Here is a 13,269-nt window from a genome sequence, read left to right on the forward strand (position 1 = left end):
AATTTGTGCATTAAATTAATAGATAATTATTACATGATATTTGTATATGTACATATAAATACAGTATTTCCAACGATTTACAAAAATATTTAATAGAATATTATGTTACCTCCGTTTCTGGCGAAATAATTTTTCAAATGATTAATATGATGTTTATTTGCAGATTTGTTTGGATGTCCTTCAAAAATCCATATTTTCCATCGTTTATCGAAAAACTTCCAATTAATTCGAAGAGATCACCTGTTATATCACCTGTTTGTTTGTCTATAATTGGATGAGTCTAAATGAATGTTCATAGATATTCACGAGCGTAAGTAAATACCTATTATCCCTATAATTAATAAACGCAACCTAATACCGTAGAGATAAAATCCATAAAGAAGGGATAAAAATATAAAAGACAATTTACAACAATTTTTTTAATTTCCGAAAATACAGTTATAAACAGTAATATGTCGAGGATAATTTCACATATTGTGCAAACAACATCAATGATACGTAACAGGCTGTTAAATGTCAACGTTATTAGGGCAAACATCATTTATGTCTCGTTTCATCTTTTATCAGCTTTTTTAAAAACGTTAGTTTTTTACGGAATAGAAGTACGTGACATACGAAAACGTTGTGTTCGTGATCTGAAATGTAAGAAAAAAATTTTACAAAAATCTACTTTCTAAATTTATATTCTGACACTAGTTTAGTCAATGGAGCTATTGGAATGGATTTGATTTGATATAACGAGAGCTTTTACATAAATCACTGTCAAATGTCATAAGAAATGAATACTTGGGGTTGCGCTTACCGAAAAGTTTTTGCTAAGTTCGTGGAAATTCGATATAACAAACACGACTATCTTCTTGACACGTTTCTTTAAATATTTCCTCTCAGAACGCATTTCTATACAAAAAGTCATATGTATTTTTCGTTCTTTTAAAAACGCTCTTTGAGACAAGATTTGTTGCGAAATCTTAAAAATAATTGGTACGTTGCAAAACAGTAAAAAACGAAGAAACAGCATGTGTATTTTTGCGTGCCCGAAAGTCATAGGACATATCAATCTTTATTTATGATAATCTGGATTTGGATCCTCGGTCCAAATTTAGTGTGGAAAAACTACTAGGAGCTGTCAGAATATAACTTTCAATTTTCTGCACGATGAACAGTATATTTTTTACAGTAACCAGCTTCCGAATTTGGAGTTTATCGACTCGGAACCTTTTCATCGGATTTCAACGTTCAATATTTCATAGCATTAATTCACCGGGCTTCCCAGTACTATTTATATATGCACGCAGAATTTCCCTTAAAAGTTGAAAACTACGAAAATTTAGAATTGAATTATATCGCGGAAATTTCAGAAAATTCTGCAAGTTGCAAAAATTAAAACGTCGATATTTTTTTTGATTGCTTGTGGTAACTGGCATGGCAAAGTACGCGTAACAAATTTAGGACCAGTGGCAAAACTTTCATTTTGCAGTCACAGGATAGGAAACTGTTACAACCTGTCGTAATTAACAAGCTGATTGTGCGAGACGTAATCGGCTGACCTGATTTTGCACACATATTATACTAAGGCTAAGGATCCCAAATCTAGATTATCATAAATTGTAAAATTGATATTTATGTCGTTGACATGAAAATTCAAGATTGATTTGTCCATCAAAGGATGAATTTCGGGCGCGTGATAATACACATGCTGTGTTTTCGGTTCTTACTATTTTGCAACGTCCATATTATGTTTACAAATTTTGCAACAAATTCTGTCTCAAACAGCGTTTAAAAACGAACAAATAGAGACGATAAAAACGCGTATCTAGAAGACATATTTTAAGAAACGTATCGAGAAAGTGGTCATGTTTGCTACGGCGAACTTCCATCGAACTTAGCAGAAAATTTTCAGGAGGCGCAACTACTGATTTTCCATGATATTTGACAGCGATTTATGCAGAAATTCTCGTTAGATCAGATCAAATTCATTCGAATAGCTCCATTGATTGGACTATACTGTGACAGAAGTAAATCGTGTTACCGCGGTTAGACCCTGTAACGACGAAATAAATAATTTGCCCTTGGAATACGAGCAGGCCTTTACACTTCGTGTGAGTACCATTAAATACAATTTTTGAGCTTTCACGGGGATTTTGTACCAACGAGTATTGTATCTAAAATTTATACGAGAATTTATGTCATTTTTCTATATATATCCTTCCTTTTTATAAAAGAGAAATATTTTTTTAAATAAGTAAATCAGTAAATAAGAAACGTTAAACAATTTTTTCTTTTTCTAATTTCTTTTGTCTTAGTTATCTCCAAAAAAGTATGAATTTGTATAAATATACACAATATAATTATCGTTATTACTATTATTAAAATAAAGTTAATAATATTCTGATCCGATAAATGGAATACTTACGCGTCGTAAAAGACACCTAAACTGTGATCGATTAGTCTTTGGCCAAAGAACGTTGTAAATGTAGCGTAACAAATAAAAGATAATAAAAGGGTGACTATTATCATTATTATTCGTCCCTCGTCGTTCGTTTGCAACGATTGATAGAACTAATTCAATAATTTTGTAAATTTCATTACTTCAACTTCCAAATTACTTACAGTACCTTAGATCTTATTTATTATTAATAGTAAATAAGGAAGCTTTTTTATTTTTTAAAAGAGGATAATATTAGAAATAATGTAAAAATTATGCAGCGTACGATAATTATTATCTTAAATATACTATTTACTTTGTAAAATATTCAAGTTCTGAAAATCATTTTTCAAAAATTTGTTTTTTGACATCGTACGTGATGTATGTAGCAATAACATTCTCAGTTACAAAATGAAATTCATTTGCATAAATTTGATTGATATATTCAGAGAAAGAAAGAAAGAGAGAGAGAGAGAGAGAGAGAGAGAGAGAGAGACAGAGAGACAGAGAGACAGACTCCACTTATATATTTGTATATACATCAAATAATTATTAACGCGCAATGAAAAAATTAATATTTATGTGGTTGACATGAAAATTCAATGTTACTCACGCTCACAAACACCATGGTTCCTCCACAGATACCAAAAAATACTAGAATGGTGTAATGTGTTTCAAAAATGTCCCATATGATCTGTACATATCTTAAAAGATTTAAAATAGGCTAGTCCCAATTCTTGATAGATATAATAAGAAATTATCGCAGGTATCTACTAACTTCGTCGCTTTTATGTGAACACGCACGGCGAATATTATCTTCGTGTAAACGTCACTATTTTTCTCGCATCCAGAAATTTCCTTAATATATTCGTTGGCAGCGTACCTCAAGTGATAGCTACACCGATAAACATTGATATCACTCATTGATTTTCTTTTATCAAATCGCTTAGTAATGCTATAAATATATACTTATAACATAGTGCTACATTAAAAACATCAAAGTGACACAAAAATTGTACATGTTTTTTTATAATTTTATAATTAATTAATTTTACAATCACATGCTTACGGCGAAAAATTTTTCCCACGATTATCACATGTTGAAAATATTACTTGAAATTTTAAATTAATTCTAAAGAATTAAGAAATACCCTAAATTAATTAAAAAGAAAAACAAATTAAGTGAAATTCCATGAAAATATTCAGTTCCGTTTGGAAAAATTAAAATTGTGCAATTGGATTTAAAATTCCCACCAATGATTGTTAATGATTTCGTACCGTAAATAGTATTTGGTATGTGCAGTGTACATATAGTGTTTTAATTTTTGATATTATTCACAGAAAATGCTCAGAAACATTTAATCGACTTAATTGTTTTGTGTCCAACATACATACATAATCCCACTGAAAATCATTCACATAATAAAATATAGATATAAAATAAAATATACACATATATATATTATTTACATTTTATATATTACATTATATATAATATATTAATAATATAATATATAATATTATATATAATATATATTATATATTTTATATAATACATTATATATATATATATATATTATATATATATATATATATATATATATAATGTAATATATAAAATGTAAATAATTACTCGTTGTAACGTGAACATTATAGTATAGCGAGGTAATAGTATAAAACAGATTTACATACATTTACCGATTAATCTTATTTTTACCTTGCAATTTTAAACAATCCACATATGTGTTCTGACAAAAGCATAAAAGTTATTTCCAAAGCTGTCAAGATTATATTATTAAGCCATAAATTGAAGGAGATCAGATAGAAAGTAGGATAACTTATAGTTTTTCCTAATGCTTTCAAAGCAAACGGTCGTTGCCAGAATCTAGTATAATTTTCTTCTGGTATTTGAAGAACAGGCAGTGTCCGATGTATGAAAACCATGACAATGACAGTGGAACATATGGACACTAAAATTCATACATATTTTTACACCGCAAAATTGATAACAGAAATGAATATTTTTGTTTCGGTAGGAATTTCATACTCATCAGCAATATCAATACAATATGCACCAATTTTGCATATTTCCGAAGAATTTCGATGCTCGGTTTATCGTTTTTTAAGAATTTCCAGTCGAATTCGATCGCTGTGTACAAAGTATACACCTAACAATACGATCGTGAATTTTAATTTTTATTAATGTTAACGTTAATGTTGAATGATAATTGTTAATAGCAAAATAATAATAAGAATTGTAAATTTTCTAAATAACAAATTTAACGTTGCAAACGGAAACTTACGGTAGTCATATGTCTATGATGAAAGAAGTATTTGAAAACTACCATCAGATTCTGTAGAAGAATGGACAGAATATTCGCCACGCAATTGATGTCGCACTCAAACGTGTAAAACCATGTTGTCTAAAAATATACGCGTACTTGAGAAAATTATAATTTTCGTATGCGATGCTCGAAAAAGTACACTGTTCCGTTTAAGTGAATATTTCAGATCAATACGCGATATAGCACTCTCGTTGATTACATCGGTGTAACGTAGAATTACAATTCTATGGAAAACATTCCACAATTAAAGACACAACCCACGAATTTAATTAAATATCAATTCGGCTCTCTCGCTGTAGCTCTAAAACTATTAATCCTAACAGATTACCAAGTGATTTCAGATTTCAATCAATTTTCAACTGCCAGAAATATGCAGACACTTTTCACAAAATTAATTTCCACGTTTTTGGAAACGTAATTATATATTCGGAAATGGATTCACGATATTATAACAATTTTAGTGTTTTACGCGTCTGTTCACACCGATGTGAAAAATTTCCACTGAAAGCTCGAGTAGTGTTTCTCGCCCACGATAAATTTCCCGTCGTTACAAATTCGATCTTTTATATATTTACATATTCTTCAAACACTTTCACATCAAATGCTTTTGCATAGTTCACTGAAACTCGTCGAACGATACATTGACTTGCAACATAAATTGATCCCGTATTTACATCACATACGTTTTTAAAAAAATAACACCATCTTACGAAACTCTGGTCCAACATCGTTTTTGTCGAATCTCCCTTGTTCTGACGTTCTTCCAACACAAAGCAAAATTTGTTTCTGGGTCGTGGCACTTTTGAAATATATATGCGATGTGTTACTACCTAATGAAATTGAAATTGAAAAACAACATAATTTTCGCGAAAGTTCATTCAAACACTTTCACTGCGATGATCACTGCTGATTACCGTCACTATTAATAAAATAAGGAATTTCATCGATAAACAAATCTCGTCCAGCGTAAATGACCAGATAACAACGACATAAAATCGAATTGTATAATAAAATTATAATAACATTATAGCTTGTTACATCGAATCATTTGAACGTATAGTATATGGCGTAAAGTTGTAAAGAGTAAAACGCAAAATCTGCGTCGTGTGAACGTGTAAAAAATTAGTGTAGAAAATGTAAAAGAGTTATTATTAAGATTACCTCGAGCAGTAGATAACCGATGTAAACCGTATAAAAGAAAGTGACTTGAAATAGACGAAACTTTGAATTTGAAGTTGGCCAGAGTCCTAAAACCAGCAGAAGCTTTTTTAGTAACGAGTAGTCGAATCTCCTGACGCACGTCATTCTCCTACGAAGTCTGAAGCACGAGTGTGTTTCGATCAATCGGTTGCCAGGTATACAATCCCCCCCTTTCTGAATTTATGGCAAGATACGGAGAAGGAGGTGGCAAAATATCAAGAGAGAAGTGGGAAAATATCGAAAGAAGTGGGGAAATATGAAGAGAAGTGGGGAAATATGGAGAGAAGTGGCAAAAATGATTGACAGCACGGGCAATTTGCAAGGATCGATAGTTGCATCGGTTTCTTGTGTAGCGAGGGTGAAAAAAGAAATTCAACCGAAGGTAAAAGAAATATATCTAGGGGTGAAATTATAATTACTGTCGCGCCAAGTGTCTCGACATCGCTTCCTATTTTCTGAAATTCATACAAATGCAGATTTTTTATATTTTTCAACTACCTTTGATTGTTGTTCGTTGTACACTTACCTATGCACAGTGATACGCGAAAATATTTCGACATTTATTATAGAAAACTTTTATGTGTTTTGTGCGTTAGAACCTTTCTCTACGGTATGTCAAACGTTTTCAGATTTTGAGAAATCGATTGTCAGATAAGACAGTGATTTTTGAAAAGATCGGAGTGAAATTCGAGCGATAGTATTGAGCAAAAGTTACGCAGAATTGTAAATCGTATTTCTAAGGAAGAGAATCGGATGCAGATTTTATAGGATTAGTTGAAGGTAAAAGTACCTCGTTTCAAGTTTCTATAAAATTCCAATGCAATAGAATTGTTATAAAAAGTAAACTGCGGATTTTTATGTATTTCATTTATAATATTTAGTAGATAAAATAATTCTCTGCCTAGATTCCATTATCTTTAAATATATCCCCAAAAATATAAATTTGCATAATCATTTATAGTTGAATAAAAAGTAAATGTAATTGTTACATGTGCCACTGATCTTCATAAATGTACATAAGGAATTTGTACGAAAGAAATATCCTGCAGAATTATCTTCTTATATCAAAGTATTCGATCTATTATAGGAAAAGAAATATATAAAAATATGTTAAATAATATTATTCAGTGATTTTGATATAAATTCGATAAAATAAGAGAAAGGATAGGAGGATGAGGATTCCTTAGAAAGAAGTTCCTTTTGTGTGTCAGAAGATATCGATTCGTCGTGAAGGGGTGCGAATGTGTGTTACGGGGAAAGTATACGGGGAAAGAAATGCAAAGGAAAATCGATATAAGGACTCTCGTGAAAAAATAAACGTTTCATAAGCGGGGGTCTTGACCTTACTCAAACAAAAGGGAAGAACTGCTGTTTTTATACTCGCATAAAATATTAACTTTGAAACTGAAATTAAAAAATTCTTTCTCGTGTCACGCATTAGAAAAAGGAAGAATATAAATTGCAGTTTAATAACTGAAATATTATTTATTCAATTAAATTTCTAAACTGGTCGACTAATATAAAAATTTCTTATTTCGTTATTTGCATGGAATGAAACACCATAAGATAACTGACGCTTAAATTTACAAGCTAGAAAAAGAGTCGTCGATCTTAATGACGAATGTAAAATTACCCAAAGTTAATGGCAGTAAAAATAAATATAAAATTCAACAAATTATAGATACCCTGAAGAAACCTTCTAACGATGGGGTATAGAAACCAAGAGTTATTTTTACGTCGATTGTAGTTTCTATCATCAAGAAAAGATATAGTTTTTGTATCCATATGGGAGCTTCATACCATTTCGCGCTGTATCTGTAAAGTATGCGAAACACAATCAGTAATTGTATCTAAAGTTAGTAAAATCTTTCATAAAAATTGTTTAATTTTAGAGACGTGTAAGACGTCACATAATGTTTATTCTAATTCGTTATCAGAAGTATCGCTTTACAGTTATGACAATTCTTAGGAAACTAAAAAATTACTTATTTAAATTTCTTTACTTGTAATTAAATCGAAATATTTTTATCATGTATTTTATTTTTAGATTTTAGATTTTTTTTATTATTATATCATCACCTTTCTCTTTGTTAAATAACTTAAAGAAAATCTTGTAAACACGCAAATCACAACACGTGAAAATACAAATAATTTATATTGTAAGTAAAAACCAGAAAAACAAAGTACTCACGCATAAAAGAAAATAGCAGCATGGTGCTCTCGAACATTTTGCGAGGTGAAGTTACCAAAATACATTATGCCGAAATGAAGGATAATTACTAATGAGATTAACAGAGCTTTTTTAATATTAAACAGGAGAAATATCAGTTCGTACACCTGTTATAGAAAGAAACTAATTCGATCGTCTTTTTGGAGATTTATTATTTAATTGACTCTATCTATTCCTTTCTTCCAAGTCTTTTCTAATACTCATTTTTCTTTTTTATGAAGACGAACAGTTACTCACGTAAATGAGATGAACAATAAGAGAAACCATGCCGAGAAAAAGCATAATTGTGTAAGTCATCACGAAAGTGTTCATTAAGCCTTTAAAAAACCTTTAACAACATAAAAAATCATATATACTCTATATATTTTGAAGCAACATACAGAATATATTTATATTTTCTTCTTCTTTAAGTTTATAGTTATAATAATTTTATGCAATTGCCATAATTATCTCTTACATTTAGCTCATGTAACGGTAACTATAAAATATACAACCGTTCTTCTTCATACTGAATATATTGTCTATTTATCAATGCAATTTTATACCTGCTAACACGTATAAATATTATTCAACGATTAAAAATTAGAGATACTAACGTGAGACATCGTTTGTGTGTGTTCACAGCGTTTACAATTCTTAAGAAAATCACGATGTTTTTACATATGGGAGACATTTCATATTTGTCACAATCTAACGCATGTTCAATTTTATTACTGAAACATGAAAAATATCTTAATGAATATTACAATTTAAAAGAATGATAAGATATATATATATATATATATTTTTTTTTTAAATCAAATTCGAGTAAGAAATAGTAAAAAATACTTCTAAAAATTTGCTATATGTTATAATTACAAAATGTTAAATGTTTAATTACAATTAAATGTCATAAGTAATAATGTTATAATTAATATAGGTGAAACAAAGAAATTATAGCTAATATTTCTTACCCTGCAATTGTAAACATCCCAACAAGGTGTTGACAGAGTATCACGTAAGTCGTTTCAGTGGTTGTCATCACTATTGCTCCCAAAATATTAACAATAATCAAAGAAAATAATGCAAAATAAGACGAGTCGTTATATTGTATGATAATAAATGTCATATTGGCCGAGTGGGTTGATCGAGATTCGTTTACAGGTATCACGATATTGATAATGACTGGCAGCAATTGAGATACGGCAAATAGAATCGAAGTCATGACGATTATTGCTGAAATTATGAAGATGACCATAACATAAATACTAAAGTGTTTAGGATCATTAAAATCACTATTTATCAGCTGACTTCACCTTAAAGAGTAATATATTGTAATATAAAAATAAGCATGCAGAAAGTGGAAAAATATTTATATATAGAACACATCACATTGTTTCGAAATTTATACAGATATTCCAGATATATGGCTTTAAATGATACTTTCTGTCGATGATAATGAACTGTTCAAATAGAAGAATAACGTTAAATAGAAACAACGCCGCTAAGAATTGCCAAATAAATACGAAAATTATTGTACGACCATCCTTTTTGAGGGGTGATAGGCTTAGGTGGGTTAAAAATTGTTCGTTAACATGTTAAAAAAAGTGCAGAAATCATATAACAAAAGATCGTGGATAAATAAGAATGGAAGCGAATGAATTATTGATTTTCGAGTGTTTTAAATTTTCACATTTCTCCATTCGTAAAATAAATTTACTTGTGGCAACTATCGTAATGAGCTTCCCAGTAGACGTACGACTCCGTAATATATCCAATTCGTTCTCGTTGTGTTGAATATTGTCCCAATCATGTTTGACGTGTTCAAACAATATCTTCATCTGCAGTTGGAAACAAAAATCCTTAATTCACTACAGTTGTCTCCCAACGATCACACGTTAGTATATATAACTCACTTTTTTGGTCTGACAATAAAACGTGCAGTATTTCAGTATGTATATTGCTGTTACCATCATGTAGCCACAAGAGGAAATAAAGTCGTCAATATTGTACACCGAAGTGAAAATATTCGTTAGCTGCAATTGTTTGTTACCTGTTTATTGTTGAATAATACCTGCACTGGCTCGCGAAAATATTTCATAATAGATTGAACTTGCAACAGAAATAGCAGGAAAATCCACAGTAACAACCACAAAAAATTATAAGATTAAAGGAAGTACAGGACATCCTTCTATAACACGCTTAATTCGTATCGTAATCGAACTCATGTTAGAAGGCTATCGTGTTATAGGAAGGTTATCGCAATTTTTCCACCGTGTTCTATCGAAGTCGTGTTTTCAGCGAATCGTCTTATATGAGGATTGAGTATACCTGAATGATCAAACCAACTATGAAGACCGCCAGCATATAGAAGTTAAGAATGATCGTTAATTTGGACTTTTCGTACGGCCACAAGCCAGTCAACAGTAGAAGTTGCTGATTAATGTTATAATACTTGCTCCCAAGGAAGTCCATGCTTCTCGGAAACTAACAGATATTTGATGCTTGTGGTGCCGTACAAATATTCATTTCAACCATCCCCCGGAAGTCTTTATAAATAAAGAGAAAGTTTTCCGCGGACGAGTCTGAAGGGTGCGATAATAACAGTGGAGTGGACGTGTTTCGAGACATCGGTGAATTAAGTAAATTATAGAGTGCACAGACGGTCTTTCGCACCATTTCCAGCTTTCCCCCGCACTTCCTGAAAACGCGCACGCGTGTTCCACCTAATTCCTTTTGCCAGTCCCCGTCAGTGCGTGCTGCATCGTGGGGTAAAGTGCATCGAATAATTTGAATAATGCGTGTGTTCTTTTATGTCGTTCAAACTTTGAAAAACAGTGCTTATCACAATATTCAAATATTGAGATATTAAAATATTGTTTGTCTTAATTCTTATACCAATTATTCGTTCGCAATTACATCTAATAACGCAATGTACAAAGTTAATACGATATTTTAAGTAAAATCAAACATTATGTCTGTCATTTGAAATAAACGCGATTGATGATATAATGCTATGGAATCTTCTTCATTGAATATATTTGACGTGAAATGAGTGAAAAATGGGACGCGTAAAATTAATTGAAAGTCTAAATTCTGTTCCACTTCAAAATTCCCAGAAGAATGAAATATAAAGCAATGACTAATGTAAATTACTTTTCACTAAATATTAATTCGTATCACTGCTACAAAGAACTATCGTACAGTTAATGATGCTGGAGAACTTTTATTGAAGAGAGTATATCATAGTAAAGTATGAGACGGTCGTACTTAGCAACTGAAATGTAATAACATTTGACTAGCAGATATCAGACAACGATTATACAGTAACAGACTGAAAAAATTACCTTCGAAAAACCGACATGAGAAGCAACGAAAAATCCGAAAAGGTTTATTACACTTTCTGTCGAACTCCTCAACATGATAAAGAGTAACAACTTCTGCGCTTCTATAGGCATGCAATACCATGTAGAATTGTACCTGGATATTATTGTATCGCTTAACATACACTAGTATTATAATCGTGTTACTTAGTTAGTAAACAGAAACATGTAGACAAATAGAAGTTAATGTTATCTACAACGAGAGAACAATCACATTTAGTCAAATTTGATCTTACGTTTCCTTGAACACGTCCAGACTACGATCCATCATAATTTGTCCAGAATAGTTACATATGTACAAGATTACTATATGATAGATAACGAGTATGCTAGAAATGAAGATTTCTGCTAGATCATTCGTACTTGTTATAGCATTTGAAAGCTGTAAAAAGATAGGATAAATTAGAGTCAATTTTCCCATCGTGTTTAATCGTTCGGCATTCTGTGTATTCGAAATATTAGAATTCTCCACAAAACAAATTGATCTCAAATGTTCGGCCGAAGCTGACGTTATTTGCATAAATATATATATTTATAATCAGTGGCAGATAGTATTTCTTTTCAGATTTGACTTCACGGTGTACCACTTGTAAAAGAAAAAATTGGGAAGGTGTAAAAAAGCTTAGAGAATGGTTTGACACATTACATTCATTGAGGTTTTAACATTTTACCAATTAACAGGAATGAGCGGATACTTACTCGATGCAAAATCACGGAGGCAGAAATCACGGCTGTACCAGATGGCAGAAGATAATGTAGCATGAAATTCGATAATGCGTAATCGATGAACCTTTATCCAGCGAATGAATTCCACGACAAACGTTGGTAGGAAATGAAGGAAGGCATGGAAAATAAAGTGAGATCAGCTTAGATATCTACCATCGAATACGCATTATAGTCGAAGGTACCAACTGTAGTGTCTTAATATGAAAGTCCACGACATGCTGGAAGTTCCTGAAATTCGGGTCGATCTGCCTCGACGAAGATAGATCCGCAATTGTTTTTCGCAATCGACAGCTAAAAACGTGCACAAATTTTTAGATAAATATGACCTGATAAGTAATTTCACCTTCTATCGTTTGAATGAACCATAATCAGCTAACAGCCTACGAAATATCGCACTACTGACTGTATTGAGATATACTTATAAAAATTAAATGATCACACAGGTAACCATTTCTGTTCGGTCGATTCATTTGAAAGTTACGATTGACTAAAATAGATTGTCGCCATATGAATACATACAAATAACTTCATCTGAAACAAACAGCACATACGAGCAAAATAGGAAAGTCTGAGAATGAGAGTTCGATAAATCGCAATTAAATAAATTTACTGAAATTCTATGACAGCGATATCAACGGTCCGCTGTGAAACACATTCTCCGTTTAAATCTCATTGTTTGAATGTTTTGCATATCGTATATTTACCAGACCATCATGGCCATTGCAACTTTCTAAGTGTTGTAGTATGTCTGTTGCACGCAATGACCTTATAAAGAGGGTAAAAGTCAGCATTTTCATTCATACCTAGTTATCTCGAACATTCCGCACATGCAGTGGGCAAACACAGTCAGCAACATTTCCGTACCCGTCAGACACAACAATCCAATTGTATAGACAACTAGGATATTCACGTATACCATATCGACATACTCTATCCGATTGTGTGAAAACATTGTTAAGTAGGAAAAATAACGTCCACGAG

General features: G+C 31.4%; 2 protein-coding genes across 6 annotated transcripts in view; both read right to left on the reverse strand.

Moving 5' to 3' along the window:
• Positions 1-13,269, reverse strand: part of LOC132909885 (mannosyl-oligosaccharide 1,2-alpha-mannosidase IA) — a 689,092-nt gene that overhangs the window by 63,521 nt on the left and 612,302 nt on the right. The gene's annotated exons all lie outside the window — the stretch shown is intronic.
• Positions 1,752-6,022, reverse strand: LOC132909911 (uncharacterized). Of its 3 annotated transcripts, XM_060965138.1 has the most exons (6): positions 5,932-6,022; positions 4,729-4,848; positions 4,143-4,593; positions 3,204-3,320; positions 3,039-3,129; positions 1,752-2,162 (listed from the first exon to the last, which is right to left on the reverse strand). In XM_060965138.1, exons 3-6 carry the CDS (start codon positions 4,367-4,369, stop codon positions 1,974-1,976), a joined length of 624 nt encoding a protein of 207 aa, XP_060821121.1. In that variant the 5' UTR covers positions 4,370-4,593; positions 4,729-4,848; positions 5,932-6,022; the 3' UTR covers positions 1,752-1,973. The 3 variants fall into 3 exon arrangements, 2 of the variants coding, with proteins under 2 accessions (XP_060821121.1, XP_060821122.1); XM_060965139.1 differs by lacking the exon at positions 5,932-6,022 and having other exon boundaries at positions 4,729-5,488; XR_009658639.1 differs by lacking the exons at positions 1,752-2,162; positions 3,039-3,129; positions 3,204-3,320 and adding an exon at positions 3,705-3,829.

This window comes from Bombus pascuorum, chromosome 8 (genome assembly GCF_905332965.1).
Source record: "Bombus pascuorum chromosome 8, iyBomPasc1.1, whole genome shotgun sequence".
NCBI classification, from domain to species: Eukaryota; Metazoa; Arthropoda; class Insecta; order Hymenoptera; family Apidae; genus Bombus; species Bombus pascuorum.

Bases quoted from the DNA above. Each gene is read 5' to 3' on its own strand.
- LOC132909911 (XM_060965138.1), bottom strand. From the start codon at position 4,369: ATGGTTTTCATACATCGGACACTGCCTGTTCTTCAAATACCAGAAGAA. The intron at 3,321-4,142 runs GTAAAAATAAGA...TTATCGGTGTAG, and splicing joins GGATTGTTTAAAATTGCAAG to CTATCACTTGAGGTACGCTG. The intron at 3,130-3,203 runs GTTAGTAGATAC...AAATCTTTTAAG, and splicing joins GTTCACATAAAAGCGACGAA to ATATGTACAGATCATATGGG.